Here is a 22,232-nt window from a genome sequence, read left to right as displayed (position 1 = left end):
ATTGCTTTTGATTAGTCGCTAAGAACCATCACACATGTCCACTGATACACTAGCTCAACACTAAGTGATTTGATGAACAAATGGGAAGATAGGACGCCCGCCTGCACAGCTGCTTCTGTGCTACACTCGGTGTCACAGGCACAAGGAGATCAAAGAAAGAAATGACAAGTAGAAGAAAGGAAGGAGGAGGAAAATGATCACTTGTGGCGAGCAATGATTGTGTTCTTCATTACCAGACCCTTCACAAAGGGAGTCAGCTAAAAGACCCCACAAACAATGAAAATGTCACCTGGTGGGATGAAAACACTCAGAAATCATTTAGAGATCAGTTTCATACAATATTCGAAAAATATTTTTTAAAATGTGAAAAGCCCCATCAAGAATAAATCTAAAGAGATAAAATATCCAGGCACAATGATATGAATGTACTGAGGCCACTAAGCCATACACTTAAATCTGGTTAAGATGGTGAATTTCATATTTCTATATTTTTACCATAATTTAAAAAAGATCTCTACAACTTAATATAACAAGGCATCTGCAGAGAAAAACTGCTGCACCAGTGAAGGGAACAAGCAAACTGAAACAAAGGGAATGTCAAACCATGCTTTTGGAGAAGAAAATGCTATTTCATAAGTTTCATAAACAGAAATTTCCACCACTGAATTTCCAATTCCAACATTCAAATGGAAAATTGAAAAGAAACAGGATAGTGGGGGTGGAGAGACAGGGCAGAGTTACCCAACCCCAGTTCAATTCTGGGCACCGGCTGATCTACTGGGCATTGCCAGGTATAGCCACGGCAGCCATCAAGCACTGCCAAGGGTAACCCTGGGGGTCTCTGAACTGGATGGAGATCATAGGCCCAACCACTGAACTGTCTGCCCATATGGCTGAGAATTACTCCCAAGCATCACTCAGGAGGCTCACCACCCTATCAAAAAATAGGGATGAGGAAGAAAATAATCTGAACAAGGAGAGCAAAGTAGAGTAACAGCAAGAAAATAAAATACGTTATACTTATTAAAAGCATGGTGTTTGGTGCATGGATACAGAGACCCATGCAGAAGCATACAGAATGGAGAATTAGATCCCCTTCCCCCGGAGGGCGGTGCCCTTTGTTCAAGAAAAGCATTTGTTCCTGACCTGTTAAGCTTGATTGGGCTTAAATTAGTCACTTGAAGATGAAGAGTGACAGAACAGTTAATACAAGGATCTAAAGTTAGAGCAGTAGTAGAGCTAACAGTATTTGAAATCTCTAAAACAGACTCCCATGTAGAACTAGGGCACAATGTAAGCACTCTGACAGCATAAATAGAAAAGTAATCTGATGGCACTCTTTTCACTTACAACTCAATTCTCTGCAGTTTTATAAATCTGTTTACATCCAGCAATCAACGTGTGTTTTGTTTCTTCTTCTAGAGTGTCGGTGACTAGGGCCCTATATATAGGTTGTACTCTGTTTCCTAAGGATTTTGAAACAAATGACAACTGACAATTTTCCAATCTTGATCTGAAAATTGGCCGTGCCCACCCAGAAGACACAAACACCTACTCAGATGAAAGCATATCCCTGAACAAAGATCTTTCTCATCAAAGTCATGAACTGCATAGAATTTACTGCAAGAGACAGATGATAGGCTATATTTTGTCAAGAGTGTTCTGATCTATCCACTTACCTGCAGAAGCTCAGCATGTAAGAGAAGTGTATAGGCAGCTTCTGTATAATTCTCACAGTCTCGGTGCAAGTCCCGCAGCTTGTACAAGTATCTGTTAGGAAGGACAAATGGAGGCATTTTACTGTCCGAAGTGATTGGGCATTCAGTATATTGACAAGGGGCTGCTTTCAGATTTTTTTTCCCTCGTCATCCTCATCTGGATGATGGCTACTCTTTTGCTTCTGCAAAGGTGTCCGTTACTTCCGATTCCTTTAACCCTTGGTGCTATTTCCAGCCCATCAGACTTTTCTACTTTGTTCTACTTGATCCATCCTACTTAGAACTCTTCCCTGAAGGCAGTGTGCTCACATACATATGATGGGTCAAGGTCCCCCCTTAGGCAATTTAATGGAAACTACTGAATCTCTCCCCATGAAAATGTAGCTAGTTTATGTCCAAGTTTGTCTCTTAACAGTCCTGGAAAAGAGGGCAAATCTTCAGAAATTTCCATCAGCTTACCTTATATAGATGTCCTCTCTCTTCTTCTCTTTATAAAAATTCTACAAAAGTGAGTCACAAACACCAACGTAAATGAAAGAACTTTGATGAGTATCCCATACAAAATGTTCAAACCAAGACTTTGCTTTTCACTGGTGTCACTTTTCAAAAAAAAAAAAAGATTATCTGTCCCTTGAATAAACATCCTTCCCAAAAAGGAAAAGAACACTTATAAAGAGATAAGTTTTAAAATGTGGAAGGGGTGAGGGAAAGATGCTTCTGAGAAATGTGAGGGAAACTGAGGGGAACAGACAGTTGGCTGATGATTTCATAGTAAGTTCTTGGCTTATCTCAAGAGAGATTCATGGGGTCTGGTGTTGGGCTCAAATGGTGCAAGGTTCACCTCTAACACTGGTGCCCTGAGCATCACAGATGTGGTCCCATAATAATTCAGAAGAAAGAGAGGAATGTCTGGTGCCATGAACCTGAAGGTCTATGGTTGCAATGACATCTGTCAAGGGAAAGGCAAGTCCTTGGAGTTCTAGCACTGTCAGGACTATCTGCTACAATGCTTTTGGAGGCAAGTTTGTCTATGCCCAGTAATTCCAACAGCAAAACAGCCACATATCAGCTAGAGAAAGGGCTGCCTTCAAAAATAGCAGATTCTAGTTAGTGTTATTATTCTCCCCAATCGTGTCTCCAAACTGATCCTCAGATCGATGGCAGCTGAAGCTTTTGAGTGCCAGGCTGAGTTGGCAGGCCACAGACAACATGAAGGTGGCCCTACAGTGCCTCTGAGCTCGTGTGACCTCCCCTGAGCTGGCCTGGCAGCTGGCAGTGCACTCCTGCCAGCCTGGGGCTTGGCGCTTACCAGTACGTTGACTGTGCAGCTCATGCGGTTCTCCTTGCTCTCATCGTGCATGATGATGGTCCTGTAGTCTAAGAGATTCTCTAAGAGGCTGCTGACCAGAAGTGCGAAGACTTCTCCAGAGCTGGAGAGGTATTTGTGTTTCCGGCAATGTTCTAGGAGCCTGGGGGGGGAGGGAGGAGATCAATGCCTACACCCCACATCCATTTGAGAACCCCATCCAAGCTTGTGGCAGCAGTCCTGGCCCAGGGACCTACACTGAGCCTTAGTTACTCAAATTCAAGTTTCCTGTGCAGCTTAACTCAAGTCCTAGCATCATCTAGAATCTTAGATCAGAGTCATCTGTGTTCTAACTGCTCTCTGTGTGACTGTCTGTCTGTCTATAGTTTGAACCTCTCAGCTGCCCCGGGTACTACTCCCGTCAAGCCAGCAGTACTCGGCCAACCAGGTGGATAGTTCAAGGAGAGAGTTCAAGGGTGTGGCAGTACTTGGACCCTGTTGTGTCAGAGACCACCAAGGCAGTGCTCAAGGGGACCAGGATTGAAGCTGGATGTGGGGCACGACTTCTTGGCCTTTCGCAACAGCTTTCCTTAAACTATTTGCTTGTTTTATGTCAATACCCTCAGAAAGGAACTGCTCTGGAGGCATGTGTGCTGCCTGAGGAGGCACTCTACTCTATTTGGGGCAGACCATCTTTCCCCCCTATTTTCATTCTCCCGGAGGCCTATGGGAAGTCTGGCTTGATGCCGAGCCAGGATACATCTAGACATGCAGCTTGGGCCCAAAGAATTAGTCCAGAATCTAGGGTTACTCTTGTGGAGAGATTTTTTTGTTTATTTGCTCTTGTTTTGGGCCACACCTGGCAATGCTCAGGGATTACTCCTCACTCTACACTTAGGAATTACTCCTAGCAGTGCTGCTGGGACCATATGGGATGTCGGGGATCAAACCCAGGTCCACTGCATGCAAGGCAAGCGCCCTACCCAATGCACTATTGCTCTGGCCCATGGAGTGATGATTTTTCGAGACTGTATTTTTCTGCTAGTACTTAGCAGTTATGAACATTAAAGAAAATAAAATAAAATCTTTATGCAAACAGAAATAAAATAAACAAAGTAAGCAAAAATATCTTTATGCAGAAATTAGCTGCAGGATTTTGAAAAGAATCACTGTCATCCTATTGCTCATTGATTTGTTCGAGCGGGCACTAGTAACGTCTCTCATTGAGAGACTTATTGTTACTGTTTTTGGCATATCCAATATGGACGGGTAGCTTGCCAGGCTCTGCCTCGCGGGTTCGATACTCTCGAAAAGAATGAGTAGCTTATATTTGTTAATGTGTTTATATACCTGCATAGTTCTCCACTTGATAGCTGTCCGAATCAGAACTGCCAAAGTTTTAAAATGGCAGATTTGAAGCTCAAAGAAGCCGACTCAGTATAAATAGGATAATAAGATCAGGTGTAAAGCAAATGACCAGGTGAGAGTCCTGGGGGATGGCTCACAAAGCTGGAGCACATGCGCTACACGCAGGATCAGGGACTGATTGATCCCTGACGCGACACTGTTGCCCCAGCAGCAGTAAGCCAATGCCAGGCAACGGAACCAGCAACAGTCTCTGAGCACTGCCAGGAATGACCCCAAACAAATAAATAAAGGGGATTACAAAATCAACAAAGGACCATTTCACCCAGTAAGAACAAAATTAAAAAGACATCCTGTTCTTTAAAATTCAGACGAGTCATCAACTAAACATCCATTCACTTGTATTTCTATTCATCCAGCGTGATGATGATGGTGATAATGATGGTGGTGATGAAGCTTTGGTTTGGGGACCACACCCAGCTGTGCTCAGGGATTACTTCAGGTTTTGCTCTCAGGGATTATTCCTCGAAGGTTTAGGGAACCAGAAAGGTTGCTGGGGATCCAATTCAGGTTGGCTGCAGGCTCTGATCCCCAGTGTGCTAATTACTGAAGTATAATATTCCCACCAAACAACCGAATTAATAAACACTCTAGGCACGTAATTTGCCACCAGGTGACACAGTTGGTTGGTATAAAATTCTGAGAACATAAGAAATGACAGTCTAAAGTTGTAACAATTCCCAATGATGGCAATCTTTCAAAACAGTAAGTAATAAATACAAACAACAGAGCATCACAAATGCTGTAACCAATACTATCACACCATTTACTCCTAACTTACAATTCTCAAATTTGGAGTCTATTATATTATGATCAGTGGGTCATAATATCAAGGGCCAGACAGGTTAAGGCATTTGTGTGAGTCACACTCCTTGATTGCGGAGTGAACAGAATTTGTCATGCAATCCTTCTCTGATGTTCACATTTAAGGAATGTAAAAACCATGTTTTATATGGGAATTGCATGTGTGCAAGGAGAACGAGGGCAACAAGTGAGGGGTCTTCAGCAGGGGTAGGGGGTAGTGGGGTGCATGGGCTGGATTTGGCCAAGGGGCTGGAAGGGCAAGGCAGAGATAAGACCAAGCTGGCTTAAGTGCTGTGATTCGCCAGGAGGCTCATTAGTGGGCTTATTTATTTTTAAATGTGCAGTGGACCTGGAAACCTTCCCCATCTTCTTTTCTTTTCTTTTCTTTTTTTTTCTTTTCTTTTCTTTTCTTTTCTTTTCTTTGGGGGCCACACCCAACAATGCTCTGGGGTTACTCCTAGCTCTACACTCAGGAATTACTCCTGGTGGGGCTGGAGCAATAGAACAGCGAGTAAGGGCGTTTGCCTTGCACACGGCCAACTTGGGTTCGATTCCCACATCTCACATGATCCCCCGAGTACTGCTAGGAGTAATTCCTGACTGCAGAGCCAGGAGGAACCCCTGAGCATTGCTGGGTGTGACCCCACCCCCCGTAAAAAAAAAAGCAAAAGAAAAGGAATTACTCCTGAAGGTGCTTTGGGGACTCTAAAGGATGCCAGGGATTGAACCCAGGTGGGCCCTGGATGCAAGGCACATACCCTCCCTATTGTACTATCATTCCAGCCCCTCCCATCTTCTTTTAAATTGTTGCTTTGAGGCCATAATTAGCGTGAGCACTTTTGCTCAAGTTTAACAGTTAGATATTAGGCACAAGGCTGCTATTCTGCACCTGTCACCTCTTCTCCATTTGCCTGCTCTCTAGGGCTGCCTGAGAAAACATACACATTGGACTCCTATCACATAACCAAATGTAGGCAGTGGATGGCGTCAATTCCATCCATCCTGCGAGGCCGAACAGATTCATGGTGGTGACCTTGGTGATTCCCTATTACTTTATTGGCCAACATTGCAGCAAGTCTGTTTTCTCTATCACACAACGATACAATCAACTTTCGTTTCTTTAAAACACTCACAGTTTTTCCAGCAGCTCTTTGTATTGTTCATCTCCTCTTCCTCCTTCTACCTCTTGGTCCAGCTTAGTGATCAACTCATTCTCAAACTGAAAGCAGAGAAAGAATTTCACAGGAGAATGCTGACCTTAGAATACAAACGATGTGCTAGATTTTACCTTTCTAGATTCAGCCCCACCTCATTCTAGAACTGTAAAGTGTTTCCAACATACACAAAGGAAAATAACACATTACAGTATCCAATAATTGCACACAAAGTCCTATCAAGACTTTCTATACCTGACTTGTGTTACTTTTTACTTTGCGACTAATTTTCTAGTGGGGCTCAGGGGGACCATTACTGGGAAAAAAATGTTTACATCACATTTCTTGGCTGTTTCAATTAGGCATTCTAATTTTCTATTTTCTTTATTTTGATTTCTTTTCTACATCTCTTTCTTCATGCGTTGCCAGTAATAAAACCCAGGGCGTCATGGATGCAAAGCAAAGCATGTGCTTTACTACATGTGCTTTATCCCTGGCCCGATGCCTAAATTTTGGCAATTGAATTGCTTCTGTAGAGTTGCATCACTGTGAAATCATCCCTTCAATTCGAACATATCACATAGGTTAAGAACAATGAAGCATTGGCGGGAGTATAAATCAGACAAACTGAGGTCTTCAAATGACAGTCCTGTGCAATATTCCCCCAGTTGCATTACACAGGTTTCCCCTTGGCTGCCATATTATTGTGTTGCATCAGAGAGGATTAAAATGTATCATGTCCAATGTCAGTCATCCAGAGATAAGAGTGTTGCTTTAGGAAACACATACAGAAAAAGGACCTTAGATTAGATCCTCTCATTCTGCCTCTAATTACCAAATGCAAAGTAAAGGTTCTAGATACACTATAAATGGCATCATGGAGACTAATACTTCTCTGTATTTAAGAAAATAAGGCGTGGCCCGTGTGCATTTATGAGATTAGAGAGTTCCCGTTCTTACCATGTGGAAATTGCCATTCCCACTGAAATTGAACTCACACTGCATCATATCAAAGAAAATGGGGATGGTGGCTTTCCGGAGCTCTACTTCAGGGGTCAGTGTGACCTCCAGAATGGGTCCCACCATGGATGGGATGAATTTGATTTTGTGGGGACCTGAAAGGAAAGTAAGTGAGGGTGTTAAGAACCAATGGCACCGGAAGCAAAAGTGTTACAATCTTCCTCCACAGGGCCCATCAGAAAAGAAAGGAGTTGACAGGATAGCGGTTCAGTTTGGGAGTGACCAAAGACTGTATTTGATTGTCACCATAAAGATAGCTCATCTCCCATATTTCCAGATGAGATGAGTGAGAAATCCCCAAGTCAGCTCTCACCTCCAGACAAAGACAAACAAATCTCAGGGTTACTGGAAGGTAAAGAACTCATTGTGGGATGTGTATCACACAGGAGGTGTAGGTGGGCCTATTCAAGAGTATACACTCACCCAGGTTATACCACATGTCCCGGATTCTAAAGCCGATTTCCTTTCTCATGTCCCCATATCTAGGAAGAAGATCATAAACCAAGAGAAGGATTTGCAGTGGAAATGAATACATATCATAAAATGATAAGGGGAACCGAAAGAGCTTAGGTTCCTATAAGTCACACTTATTGCCTTTTTTTTTTCTTTTTGAGGGGGTGTTGAATCACAACCAGTGGTGGCTGGGGGCCACTCTCAGTTCTGTGATCAGCAGTCGCTCCTACTAGTGCTCAGGGGGACCATGTGGACCAGAGATTGAACTGTGCCAGACTCCAAACAAGGAAAGTGCAAGTCAAATGCCCAAACTCCTGCACGATCTCTCTGACCTTCTCTCGGTCACATTTTCTTATTTTTTCGTGAAACAAGATAGCTTTTCTTGAATAAAACTTGCTTATTAAGATGCGAGGGGAGAGAAAGAGAAGAAATACTTAAAATACTTGTTCAACAGGGGCCAGGAGGACTGGTCCATGGTTGGAAGCATGTCAAAATTGCAGGTTTGGGGAGCATGAGGGGAGGTAGTTAGTAAGGGAACACCATATGACAATGATAGTTGAAATAGTCACTCTGGACAAGAACTGAGCACTGAAAGGAGATAAAGGGACAGACACAAAAACTTTTCAGTATCTGTACTGCAAACCATAATGGCCAAAAGGGAAAGGGTGTGTGGGTATGTGTGTGTGTGTGTGTGTGTGTGTGTGTGTGTGTGTGTGTGAGAGAGAGAGAGAGAGAGAGAGAGAGAGAGAGAGAGAGAGAGAGAGAGAGAAGAGAGAAGGAGAGAATGTATTAATGTGTTTGCCATATAGACTGCTGAGTGGGAGGGAAACTGGGGACAGTCGTGGTGGGAAATGTACCCTGGTGAAGAGTCGGGTGCTGGAGCACTGTATGACTGAAACCCAACCATAAACAACTTTGCAACTGTGTATCTCACAGTGACTCATTAAAAAAATTAATGAAAAAAAGAAATGCATGTTTTCCAGAATGTTTTTATTTTTTACAAATTCAGTGTGATGTCAGTCACAGAAAAATAAAAAAAATTATAAAAAAAAAAAAGAAAAAAGAAATGCATGTTCAAGGAGAACACAGAAGTCTCCAGGGTAGAAAAAGCCGGCCAAGATAGTAGAGACAAGCAAGTGAGATGCAAGTTCTAGGGAGAACATGGATTTGGAGAGCAAACCTCTAAGTCACATTTAAGGCTAGGACACTTTTAGAGCTGATGTCAGTAGCTAAACAAATACACAGAGACCCCCAACTAACACCCCCCCAAGCCCCCCAGAGAACCCTATACTCAGAGGAAAGGACTCTAGATAGCAGGAGGAGGCCAAATGCCACACTGAAAAAATGACCCAGAAGATGATACGAACAAATGTCCTCAAAGGAGAAAAGAGAAACACTCATTGCTGTGAAGCAAACAAATAAAACAAAATATAACAGTAATGAAAAGGAAGACAAATGACATATGTGCCCAAAGGCGGAGAACTAGCCCATGGGGTTCAATCTATCTATCTATCTATCTATCTATCTATCTATCTATCTATCTATCTATCTATGGTTCTGGTTGTCAGGCCACACCCAACTATGCTCAGGTGTTACTCTCGACACAAGGATCCTGGCTCAAGGATCATGCGTGGCAGTGCTCTGTGGTGATGGGAACCAACCATGGGTCAGCCATGTGCCACACAAGAGCCCTGCCCATGGTACTATCTCCCCAGCACCCCCCCAACCCCGAGTTTACTGATCTTACTGTATAAGGCACACCTACATATACAGACAAAAAGAAAATCTGTGCTATTGATTTTCATGCCAGGCGTGATTCGCATACAATTTCTAAAAGGCTTCTCTTGATAACCGCCAGTTGATAACGGAAACACAGGCACAGGGATCTACAGAGTTTCTTCTGTTCCAGGTGTGTCAGCATCACCTGGAAATCTCTTTAAGAAATCATATACCTGGGTCTGCCTCATACCACATACCATAAGTCAGAGCTGGAGTGTGGTGAAAAAAAAAAACAGGAATGGGTCATGTTGAAAGCAGTTTTTCAGAAAACTCTAATCACTATAATCTACCCTTTTACCCAAGGGAATACATTTCCTACTCAAGTTACTCTAGTGTCAAATGTTTTTTTGCAAATCCTTCTTTGAAAATGCCAGCATAAAAACTGCGTTTTAAAATTTCTCTTACTGTTTCAATTTAACAAAAAATACCCAATCTAATTTTAATATTTCTAGGTAAGTTTACCTGATCAATGTCTGACATGTGCATAATAATACATGATAATGCTTCCTACTTTCTTGATACCATTATTTCTGCTAAAAATAAGAAAACTTTTTCATATTTACATTTTTACATCCCTACTAACTGGCTTTATGTACTAAGCTTCTGCATAGTTACTATGTATATATTTATGTGGGTCGTCCCTATGGCTGTATTTTTTTTTCTTTGATTTCCTTCAAAGAAAATCCTAACTAGCCCCTTTATTAATCAGACTTGGTGTCTGTCAACTTCTGTTTGTTAACCTAAATGAAATCCAATCTCTAAGGAAATTATAGTGTCACTTAGGATACTCTAAAGAATGAGACCCAAGGTATCCATTATAGAAAAAAAAATTCTTAATCTTTTACGCTTAGGGAAATCTATAAAAATAGGTTTTACTCTGATATTTGTAGCCTCAGTCATTAGTCAGTGATCTCGGTGTTTGAGGGAACACTGTGGCACTATCATCCCGTTGTTCATCAATTTGTTTGAGTGGGCACCAGTAGCATCTCCATTGTGAGACCTGTTACTGTTTTTGGCATATCCACAGGTAGCTTGCCAGACTCTCCGAGAGGGACAGAAGAATTGAACCCGGGTCGGCCTCATGCAAGGCAAACACCCTACCCGCTGTGCTATCGCTCCAGTCCTTAAGGGAGAAACTAGTGGTAAAGTGATGCTAAGTAATTTGCCTGGAATCCCAAATACACCAGCAAGGAGAACAGCACTAAAATTTCACAACCCTTCATGATACATCAGTCCTTTGAACAAAGCAAGCTTTGAGTTTCCATGACCTCTGAAATAGACCTGTGATGAAAGCAATGACAAGCTCTCCTAAATCAAACTTCTGCACAGAAAGCCATTTAAAATTCCAAGCCCAGCGCCTTGGAAGGTGTTGTTAGGTGCTGTGTTAAGTGTCGGTTTGTCTACAGAAATGAGTGAGAGGTGGAACCCCAGTGCCCAAGCAGGCACTCTGGGGAGGGGTAAGCAAGATAGGCGCCAAGTCTGCGATTCGGAAAAGCTGCCAGCAAATGGGCAGATGTGCTGAAACAGAAGCATCTGTTTAGCACTCAGGCCTCTTCCCGGGTCGAGTCTATAAAAAGAAGGTGGTGGGGATGGGAGAGACAGTACAGTGGATAGGGCATTTGCCTTGCATGTGGCTGAGCCATATTTGATCCCAAGTATCTGATATGGTCCCCTGATCACCACCAGGAGTGATCCCTGAGCACAGAGCCAGGAGTAAGCCCTGGACACAGCCAAAAAACAAAAGGACAACACACACACACAAAAATATGATGGTTGATGAGAAAATGGCTGGGAACTTGAGAAAAGAGATGGGGAATGGGAAACAGGAGGTCCCTGTAAGGGTTACCTGGGGATCTACATAATAATGGGAGGTCCTGAGGAACTTCCGTGATACCACAGAGCCTGCTCTGCAGAGAAAGAAAAGACTCCCATTCCCAATCATAAACAAATTGAACAGGACACTTACTTTTTCAAAATTTTGTTGCGTTTAGCTTGTGAGAAGGTTTCGAGCTGAAGAGACTCATGGGTGAGAAATGCTACCGCCAAATGGAAGTAATTGTTCCAGAGCTGTTCAAAAGGAGAAAAGAATGAAAAATACCAGTAATAAGGGTTAGAATAATGCAGAGCCCAACAACAAGGGTAGAAAGGCGACTTAACCCCGAAAGAGTTAGGTAGAAAGACTAACTCTCCAGCTCCCGCAATTACCTTCTTGCTTAATATATTTCCAACTATTACTTTTTTCACATTAAAAAAAAAGCATGCATTTCCTTTACAGAAAAAAAATGAAAAAAACCTATAGTGTTTTAAAAATAAACAGTTCTAGGAAATGAACATTAGGGAAGGAGAAAGACAAACACAGGTTTTCATTTGAAAATGAAGAAATCTTGAAAATGACCTTCCTGTTTTATTTTGTTCCTGGGTCACACCAAGTGGTACTCAGGAGGAGTTGTCCTGGTGGTCCTGGGACCTGTGCTGCCCAGGACCAAACCTGGGGTTCTGCAAGCAAAGTAGATACTGCAGCCCATGGAACTCGTTCCTCTGCCCCTGAGTATGTTTTCCAAACTGAAAGAAACAGCACTCTCAGGGCTGGAGTGATCACACAGCAGGTAGGGCGTTTGCTGACCCGGGTTTGATTCCCAGCATCCCATGCACCACCAGGAGTAACTCCTGAGTGCATGAGCCAGGAGTAACCCCTGTGCATCGCTAGGTGTGACCCAAAAAAGCAAAAAAAAGAAAAGAAAAAGAAACAGTACTCTCTCCCCTTGCACAAGAATTCACGATCAAGGGAATCACCTGAAGCGTACCTGAAGTTCAAAGTTTGTGTGTTCCATGAAGACTCTTGTGAGAACATCAGAAAATTGGTTTATAGCACGGAGAAAAACCCTGCGGGAAGGAGACACAGGCTAAGGAGGCAGCTAAGAACGCTCCTAGGACGGTTTCCATCTATGCGACAAAACCAGCTGCCCTTCATCCTAGACTCACTCCCATCCTTCCTGGGCTGGAGTGAGTTCCCTGTTGCCTTCAGGGAACCAACTCTCTTCCCACCCACATCTCGACATAAAACTTATTTTCTTAAAAAAAAAAAAAAGTCAATCCCCCACAACCAAACCAAACCTGAACTCATCAACCCAAGCTCTAGTGCTCTCTCAGGTCTCCAGAGTCCGCAGAGAAAAGCACTGACGGGCAGTTTCTAGAAAGGACTGTGAGGTCTGCTCAAGACTGCATCTACGTTTAGGTAGAGGGTAGCGCCAAAATGGCAAACCTGATCTGAGACTCGTGCCCCAGTCTATTGTGCTATGCTCTCTCAACACTTCTCTAACGTTTTGGGTTTTAATCCTAAAACCAAAACCAAAACCAAAACCCACCATACTTCCCTAGGACTTTGGGGCAGTGATAAAGGCTTAATATTTTTTTTTCCGATTTTTTGGGTCACACCTGGCGATGCACAGGGCTTACTCCTGGCTCTGCACTCAGGAATTACCCCTGGTGGTGCTTGGGCGATCATATGGGATGCTGGGAATCGAACCCGGGTTGGCTGCATGCAAGATAACCGCCTTACCCGCTGTGCTATCACTCCAGCCCCCAAGGCTTAACATTTCTTATGCCATTTTCACTCTCATCTGGACACATTTGGAAAGAGTTTTTCGAACCAGGTATCAGAACCATTAATAATAATTCTTACAAGATTTATTGTCTTAGCTTTTATAAAAATTTCTCAAGCTCTTTTAGTATAATATGTATATTCATTTGTTTTCACTTCCATTCCAAAGCCTGTGTCATGGGATTGGGGCAGTGGATTAGACCTTCTTGAAGGAACGGATTCGGTAAGAGGCTCATTTGCAGTTGGTACACTAAGACCCAATAAAGACCATGGAAAATTCTGGGGGAGGCTTCAGGAGAGAGTGGGCATCGAAGGAAGGGAAGATGCTATTCAGGTCAAAAAGGTTTCTTTAGAAGGCTGGAGCGATAGCACAGTGGGTAGGGCATTTGCCTTGCACGCGGCCGACCCGGGTTCGATTCCCAGCATCCCATATGGTCCCCTGAGCACCGCCAGGAGTAATTCCTGAGTGCAGAGCCAGGAGTAACCCCTGAACATCGCCAGGTGTGACCCAGAAAGAAAAAAAAAAGCTTTCCTTAGGAGACAGCATTTGATAAGCAATGGAAAGAACTGGGTAAGCGGCATGCTGATACAGAATACGGGGAAAGCACTGCACGGAGAAGCAGGAGCTGGAAGGAAAAGCACAGAACAGCTCAGGGCCTGGGGAAGAGGCAAGCTGGGGCTGGGCAAGGGTTTTTCTGTAGAGGGAGATAGCGGGAGAGAAGTGCAGAGAAGCAGGGTAGACCAGGCTGCAAGTCCTCGACGTCACCGTGAAGGAGACCAAGACAAGCCACTGAAAGATGACGAGGCGGGACTGACGCTGACCGTGCGAGAGACAGGGAGGTCAGACGGAGAGGGGTAGCCACTGTGATGGGTCTACGAGTATGAGCAAAGGACTATGAGCAAAAGACCCCGGACTTTACAGATGATGGATGTGAGGAAAAAGAGGAGCCACAGCACCACACTCAATCAGGCAGCTACTCAGCAAGTATTTGGGGTTGGGTATCGCAGGCCCTGCTCTGAGCAGCCCCACCTGCTCTGCGTCATATTCATCACCATCCAGTCTTTGGCATAGACATTCTTTCCAATCAGGTCCTTAAACATGATGAAAGTTTCCATGAGGAAGTCCTGCAGAGAACAAAGGAGTTGTTGGAGGAAAACTGGTCATGTTAGTCAGCTTTTCCCCCAGCCCACGGACAAGAGGTTTATCACGATTAAGAAATCCCCGGGCCATAATGACAGCCACCCTCTCAAAACGGTTTTCAGGAACTATAAAGTACACTTAGCACCATCATACAATTTTATTTTTACATCACAGAAGCTGGTAAACAGGACAAGCAAAAAAGAAAGAAAGAAAGAAAGAAAGAAAGAAAGAAAGAAAGAAAGAAAGAAAGAAAGAAAGAAAGAAAGAAAGAAAGAAAGAAAGAAAGAAAGAAAGAAAGAAAGAGAGAAAGAGAGAGAGAAAGAGAGAAAGAAAGGAAGGAAGGAAGGTGTTAAGGGTCATCTGCTTCTTTGTTAAAATCCACATTATAGGGGCCAGCAGGGAGGGCATTTGCCTTGCACATGGCCAATCCAAGTTCAATTCCCAGCATCCCATATGGTCCCTTGAACACTACCAGAGTGCAGAGCCGGGAATAACCCGAGTATCGCTGGGTTTGACCCAGAAGACAAAAAAAAAAAAAAAAAAAAAAAAAAAAAAAAAAAACCAAAAAACACATTTTTTAAATGATAAAACTGAGGCTGCAAGAAAGTAATTGATTTCCTTAAGGTCATTAAAAACCAGGAAGGAGAACTGAGTAAAGAATTTTTAGAGCCCCAGATCTTTGGTTTATTGCTACCCAATGTTTTTGGTTTTTGTTTTGTTTTGTTTTTGAATAAGATGTCCTAAAAAAATCCAGCAAAAACTGTAATTAAGCTGATACTCTTAATAACTCTGAGTCAGTTCCTCTTTAAAAGTAATGAGAGAGAAGAAAAGCATGGTAAGCAAGAAGCCGAATCACGAGTCCTCCTATTCCAGGAACATTACCAGAAGCAGTCTGGAAGAGGGGTCCTGAATGGTCCCTAAACAGAAACTACAGCAGCGGACTGTGATGCTGGCAGTAAACCAATAACATCCGCACACAGACCACACAGCCCTGGAAAAAGATTATTCTTAAAAGGAGTCTGTGAGCAAAGAGTGTTCAGAAATATCAAAAAGCAGTGTTTTGAAGTTTTTTATTTACTAGTTAGCTAAATCTGACATTTTCCAGTGGGATTCCTGAAATAAAAACCCAGGCCAATTTCTCTGGTCATAAACCATGTGAATTTTTATGATTATATTATAATCATATTAATTAATATTAACATTATTATTATTATTATTATTATTATTATTCCTATCTTGTGAATTTGCTTGTGAATTGGGGCTGGAGCGATAGCACAGCAGGAAGGGCGTTTGCCTTACACGTGACAGACCCGGGTTTGATTCCTTTGCCCCTCTCGGAGAGCCCGGCAAGCTACTGAGAGTATCTCGCCCACATGGCAGAGCCTGGCAAGCTACCTGTGGTGTATTCAATATGCCAAAAACAGTAACAACAAGTCCCACAATGGAGATGTTACTGGTGCCCGCTCGAGCAAATCGATGAGCAACAAGATGACAGTGATACAGTGATGAAGTGACAGTGATCTTGTGAATTACATCATGCAGCAAGACTATTGACTAGTGGGCGGCAGGAGACCAGGGTCAGTGGGTTAAACTGCATCTGGGATACCCCGTAGTGCTGAAAGAATCACTCAGGCCCGAAGGCCGTGCTGCTCCTGAGTCTGTCTCACAGTTCACTGGATGCCACTCCTATTTAGCCTCCAGTCTATAAGCTTAGACACTGCTTGTGAGTCTTTTCTCAATATAATTTGTGTGTTCACCTTCAACTTTTTTCTTTTGTATCAATTTAATGGTTTTTGAAGCAAGATTTAAGGCTCATGATGCTGAGACTTCTGAATTTGAGGGAGATGAAAGAAACTCAACAATGATGGCATAATAAAAGTAATTCCCAGAGAAGCCCAGAGGCCATTTTATCAGTTGCTTTTCGGTGTTTTTCAGTGATTTTTTTTTTTTTTTCAGAAGACACCTAAGTGAGTGAAAAGAAACCAAAGGAGATGCAAAGGCCACAGACAGTGTCCTCGGGAGAATAATCCCCTTCTAAGGAGATGATATTCAGGAAAGTGTGTCTGCACATTTTGGAAAGTAGAAATTGAACTTGTTTTTTTTTCTTTATATAAACAAGTCAACTGTCAAACATGTGAATTTATTACTTTCCATACTCTACCTGCTTTTATTCTTTTTTTTTTTTCCTTTTTGGGTCACACACACGATGCACAGGGGTTACTCCTGGCTCTGCACTCAGGAATTACTCCTGGCGGTGCTCAGGGGACCATATGGGATGCTGGGAATCAAACCCAGGTTGGTCGACTGCAAGGCAAATGCCCTACCCACTGTGCTATGGCTCCAGCTCCTCTTTTATTTTTTTCAAACAAGTTTTGTTGATGTTTATTTAAGTGATAAGTTTCACAAATGGCAGTCAAGTTAATCAAAAATATATTAAACAGTATATAAAGATTATACTATGAGAATAATTTTTAGAAATCACCTTATGTAAAATAATAGGGTACACCATTTTCAAATAAATTGTATTATATAAAGGAAATAAAAATTAATATCAGTCAGATGGACTCAGGACTCAGGAACAGATGGACTGTATTTCTTGTTTGAACTTTTAGGCATAAAATGGTAGATGTTTTAATAATGTTATTTTAAGTAGAGGTGTGAGAAAACATGTACAACACTTGTAAGAAATGAATCAATAGTTATGTCTCCTCTGTTTAATTTTCTAATTTAATGTCTTGATATATTTAGATCCTCTGAAGCTTAAAACACCAAGAGCAGTGTTCTTATTAATATTCCTTTTTCTCTAAGAATCTAATTAGAATGAACATTCTTCTATTGGTCAACAAACCAGGCCAATATCCATATTTAACTATCCTTGGTAACTGTGTTTAGTGAACAGTTTCACCGAACAGTTCTCAAATTGCTCTACCTGCTTTTAAAAAAATATATTTTTTTTTTTAAAAAAGGGGGGCAATAAAAAACTCAACTATGAGAGCACGTCTTTCCAGGCAGGAAGGACACACCAAGCACAGAGCCAGGCATGTTTCAGACACCGACTTGTCAATGCTCACATCCACCCTCAAAGCGCAAGTGAGGAAAATGAGCCCCATTAAACAGCCCGTGAGAGGGAACTGGAATAGCCAGAATCCAAACCCAGATCTTGGTATTCTGGAGTCTGTGTTTTTTTTTTAAATTTCTTTTATTATTTTTATTTTTTGTTTGTTTGGGGGACACATCTGGTGGTGCTCAAACCGGCTCTGTGCTTGTGCTCAAGGAACACTCCTGGTGTTTTTGGGGAGACCATACGGGGTGCCAGGGATCAAACATAGATCAGCTGCATGCCAAGCAAGTACCTTACCCCATGTACTATCTCTCTAGCCCCGTGGAACCTGTGTTTTCAGTCTCATCATTCTATCTGCCTTTGGAAGAAAGTTATACCAGCCCTTGGCTTCCATGTCTCCCAGATCTTCCACTATTATTAGTTCTCTTCTACCTGGCTTCAGCGGGCCCCCCTGTCATAATACAGAGCAAAAATGCTTAAACATTGCTATGGGCTACTGACACATGCTGCCTGCTAGAGCTGGGGGTAGTGGGGACCCACTAGGGTTCCTACCTAAGCCTCGAGGTACAGTACAACATTCTGAATGTTCAGCACCGCCCTTAACACCAGAGGCAGCTCCAACATCAGCAGCAGCATTACTACTGCTTCCCCTACACAGTGCTTTCTCCCCAGGCCCTTGTATCTTTCCATCAGATGCACCTCAGTAAGAGAGGGGAGACCGACAGGAAAGGAGCTGGACAAAATGAGCATTGTAGCTACATCCTACACTACATTGTGGGCAGAAACAAAGAAGACCAGAAGATGCAGGGATGAGGGAAGTTATCCAGTAATGCATGCAAAGTAGGTTTGCTAACCCAGATCCACCTTTAGGAACATTTGAGTAGCTTCTAGCAACTCTCTTAAAGGGAAGCATCCTGAGGACGTGGCCAAAGGTCTAAGTGAGCATCATGCAACTTTTGATGTTATGCTGAACAGTAGTCATGAGAACAATTTTTTTAAACAGGAAAAAACTGCTTTCAAGAAAGAGCAAATATGCTATCTCCTTTCAAGATACATTAAATATGTTATCAACAATATCTTAGAAAGCTCTGCACATCCGTTTCTCCAAAATCCTTACAGAGCACAAAGGAACAACTGCCACTGAAAATGAAACATGGTCCCTTTCCCCTCCTGAGAGCAAAAAGAGACCCAATATTCCTAAAATAAGAGAAAATAAGGGATCCATCTAAATCCAAGAGACTTAGAAGACTGAGTGAAGACCACTGCTGTATAAATTGCAGTCCTCTTCAAATTCCATGCCGAAGGAAAAAAGAAGACTGCACACCTTCCTTTAAGTAAACACAGGAGGGTCGTTAGGGAAAGATGGATGGCTAATGATCAAGTTGTTTTTGGTTTTTGGGTTTTTTTGTTTGTTTGTTTGTTTGTCAGTTTTTTGCTTTTTGGGTCACACCTGGCGATGCACAGGGGTTACTCCTGGCTCTGCACTCAGGAATTACTCCTGGCCATGTTCAGGGGACCATACGGGATGCTGGGAATCAAACCCGGTTCGGCCGCGTGCAAGCAAACGCCTTATCCACTGTACTATTGCTCCAGCCCCGATGACCCACTTTTGTTTATGTTTTTAAGCACTTTTTAATGCAGGAAACAAAAGTTCCCAGGGCCCTACAGAGATGGCTTACAGTGATGTCCTGGACGGTTTTGAAAGTATTGATGTACTCGCTGTAGTGACTGTCTTCCATTTGCCGCAGGATGGCAATCATACAAGCAACAAAACTCCCCTAGAAGGAGGGGAAAAAAGTAAAATCACACACATGAAATTTCTTATGCTACCAACTAAAACAAAATTTGAGAACATTTGCTTTTCTCTAGCGAGTTACCTTGGCAAGGCCCTACTGATCATCTGAAAAATAGTTCAAAGGGCACGTACTTACCTATTTCTATATAGTTGGGGGGCGGGGGTGCTTGGAGCCACACCAGGCACTGCTCAGGTGCTACTCCCAGCAATGTGCTCAGGGGTTGCTCCTGGAAGGGTTTAGGGGCAGTGCCCTGCTGGCACCCACACTTCTTGCATGGAAAGTATGTACTCCAGCCCCTTACGCTATCTCTCTGGCCCTTGCTATTTCTGTGTGAAGTGGCCTCTCTGTGGTTGGGGTTAAGGAATGTCGTCGGCGGAGGGTTCGCTTATCCATTCACAGCTAGAGCTGGACGAAATCTGTAGGTCATGGAACTGAGCTAACGCTTGTGGGTGAATGGAAAGATCAGAGGATTTTGTAATGCAATACCAATCACAAGTTTTTAGAAGTGCTTGTTTTTTGCTTATCCAAAGGCAGTGGATGGTGCCGTGTGGTACAATCTATATGAAGACCTAACATCAGCAGAAGTAGAAGGGATGAAAGCAAACTAAACAGACTCCCTCCACATTGACACGGTATCTGGTTGGAAATGCTTTGTAAGCAGTGTGGGGCTCAATATGGGTGACACACGCACATAGGCTGCTCAGCACCTGGTACCCAGGGCCATGCGTCAATTTTACCACCTGGAAGTACTGACAGCTTAGTAGGTGCTTGAACACTCTGTGCATGTTTCCTCACTTGAAAAGGTAACCAGTGAAACCATCTCACAGGACTGGTATAAGGTTTCAATGAGATGCAAAATGCTTAAAATAGTTTCTGGCACACACGCGCGCGTGCATGCGTGCGCACACACACACACAATCAGCTAATTACTACTACTATAGTAGTAATTATTAATTACTACTATTATCATTATTACTGGAAGTACTATACTTCCTACTACTGAGTGGATAACTCCTACCGTTAGTGCTGCTGCTGTTACCACTCTAATTAGCATTCTAAGGAGGGCAGATCCAGACAGATTCTACTGAGAATCAGATTATTTGAAATAAGAGGCAATGCCGGGTATGGACCACCAAAGCCCTCCTTTTCCACTCACAAACACTCAGAATTTCCTTCAATCAAACACTCCATAAATGTTTAGAGTATTTGGCAAGTGAGCCCTGAGCATCAGCGTCCTCAGTGCCCCTGTCTCAGCAGGTCTCCTGCTTTAAAGTGCTCAAACAGGCTTTTATTTATCGTTCGGTGCCTCTTATGGACTGCTCAGCAGGGTTTGTACTTACTGCAGCCTTAATAACTCTTCTCCTTAGCTATCCCTACCCCTGCGTTGGGCCATTCCGGCCCCACCCCAACCAGTGAGAAAAAGATCAACTGGAGGTTTGAATGAAGGGCCGAGCCTTGGGGAGGGCTTGAAGCTCTTGCCCACATTCACTTCCCAAGAGCTGCAGGCGCCTCTGGGAATTTGGTGTCCAGTCACCGATCCTCAGAGTCCCCCACCAGGCCAGCAGAATGCCGAGGGCAGCGGGGCAGCGCCAGCTCCAGAGGACGATACTCACAATGTGGGGAGACTGTCGGTTCATCCCAATCACGGTCCGGTTGATCCGTCTCAGGAGCCGCTCCATGATCTGCTTTATGTTCGATGCTGTGGGGCCCTGAGGAGGACACATAAGTGCCGTCACCACCCCCAGACTCAGCCTCACTGTCCTTAACCAAACCTGCCTAAGTTTTGTTGTTGTTGTTTTTAAATTTCATTCAGGGTATTCCCTACAAAGTAGATTCTTGTCCCAAAGGACAATCGGGGAACAGAGAGATCACACAGGGATCAAGGCCCTGTCCTTGCACAGGGCCAACCCCAGTTCCATCCCTAGTAGCACAGGGTCCTCTGAGCATGGCCACGAATGACCCCTGAGCACTGTCCCCCACTTCTGGGCTTGTATACATGTACTCACACACACCCACACCACCCCTGCCGCCCAACACACACACAGAAGTTAAAACATCAAGCAGCATTAGCATCCCTGCTCTATCTTCTTTCCTTTTTGGTTTTTTTTTTTTCAGTCTTTTTAAGTTTGGAAGTCAGTGACAATGACAGAAGTTTGGAAGCCACACCTGGCAGTGCTGGGGAGCTATTCCCTGCACATTACTTTGGAATCACTCCTACTAGTGTCGCTTGGGGGACCATGTGGTTCCAGGGATGGGATCTGGGGTGCCTGGAGGTTAATCATAAGCTCAGCCAGTTAAGCTACCTTGACTCAGCCTTTTCCCATTTCTTTGCAGGAAAGTGATGCATCAACCTCTCAGAAGATGCTGATTTGCCTCCATGTAGGTAACCAATCTGCACTCTCTTCCCTACCAGAATCACAAGTTATGCTGGGGTGAGGGAAAAGAGTGTGTGCTGGGATGGGTTTTGTATACAAGCAAGGCCCCATCTGGACCAGTGCAGAAATTTATATTCCACTCCAGTAGAAGAGCTGGGACATGAAAATAAACCAATTAGGCACCATACAGGGATGGCCCAGGAAGGTCAGCTCTTGAGGGCGGGACACTCACTGCCTAGTCTTGGACCTATCTGGGTACCCTAGCAGGGGCGCTTCTAATGAGACATTTGTCAGCTGGACTCAAAAGGAAAAGAACTCAAAAGCAAAGGGGAAAAAGGATAAGCATCTTTTAAAAAAGACGTAAGAAGAGTGAAGAGAACAGCAAAGTTTGGGAATGAGGTTTGTGCATCAGCAGAGACAGCATCTCAGTAGACTGCAGTTCCTAGCCGTCACAGGGATCTCAGTGACGAGCAGGCCGGGAATGTCGGCCGGCAGCAGTGAGCGGACTGACTTTTCCTGGACCGAGACCCTCAGAGCAGAACCAGAGGTGCCTTTTCAGTCTCCCACCCCTGGGCCGGTCCAATCCCAAGGCCCCAGTG

At 43.5% G+C, this 22,232-nt stretch overlaps 1 protein-coding gene across 1 annotated transcript in view; it reads right to left on the bottom strand.

The window, feature by feature from the left end:
* DOCK5 (dedicator of cytokinesis 5) overlaps window positions 1-22,232 on the bottom strand; it is a 231,279-nt gene that overhangs the window by 34,834 nt on the left and 174,213 nt on the right. The window contains exons 27-37 of the mRNA XM_055144886.1: window positions 20,872-20,967; window positions 19,142-19,240; window positions 14,291-14,385; window positions 12,464-12,542; window positions 11,626-11,726; window positions 7,851-7,909; window positions 7,368-7,522; window positions 6,387-6,472; window positions 3,028-3,187; window positions 2,178-2,218; window positions 1,680-1,770 (exon numbers count right to left, since the gene is read on the bottom strand). Coding sequence (XP_055000861.1) covers window positions 1,680-1,770; window positions 2,178-2,218; window positions 3,028-3,187; window positions 6,387-6,472; window positions 7,368-7,522; window positions 7,851-7,909; window positions 11,626-11,726; window positions 12,464-12,542; window positions 14,291-14,385; window positions 19,142-19,240; window positions 20,872-20,967 — 1,062 coding nt within the window. The remainder of the gene's footprint in view (window positions 1-1,679; window positions 1,771-2,177; window positions 2,219-3,027; window positions 3,188-6,386; window positions 6,473-7,367; window positions 7,523-7,850; window positions 7,910-11,625; window positions 11,727-12,463; window positions 12,543-14,290; window positions 14,386-19,141; window positions 19,241-20,871; window positions 20,968-22,232) is intronic.

Source organism: Sorex araneus, chromosome 7, assembly GCF_027595985.1.
Source record: "Sorex araneus isolate mSorAra2 chromosome 7, mSorAra2.pri, whole genome shotgun sequence".
NCBI classification, from domain to species: domain Eukaryota; kingdom Metazoa; phylum Chordata; class Mammalia; order Eulipotyphla; family Soricidae; genus Sorex; species Sorex araneus.
The sequence above is the reverse complement of the archived record's forward strand: the minus strand, read 5'-3'. Positions and strand labels throughout refer to the sequence as shown.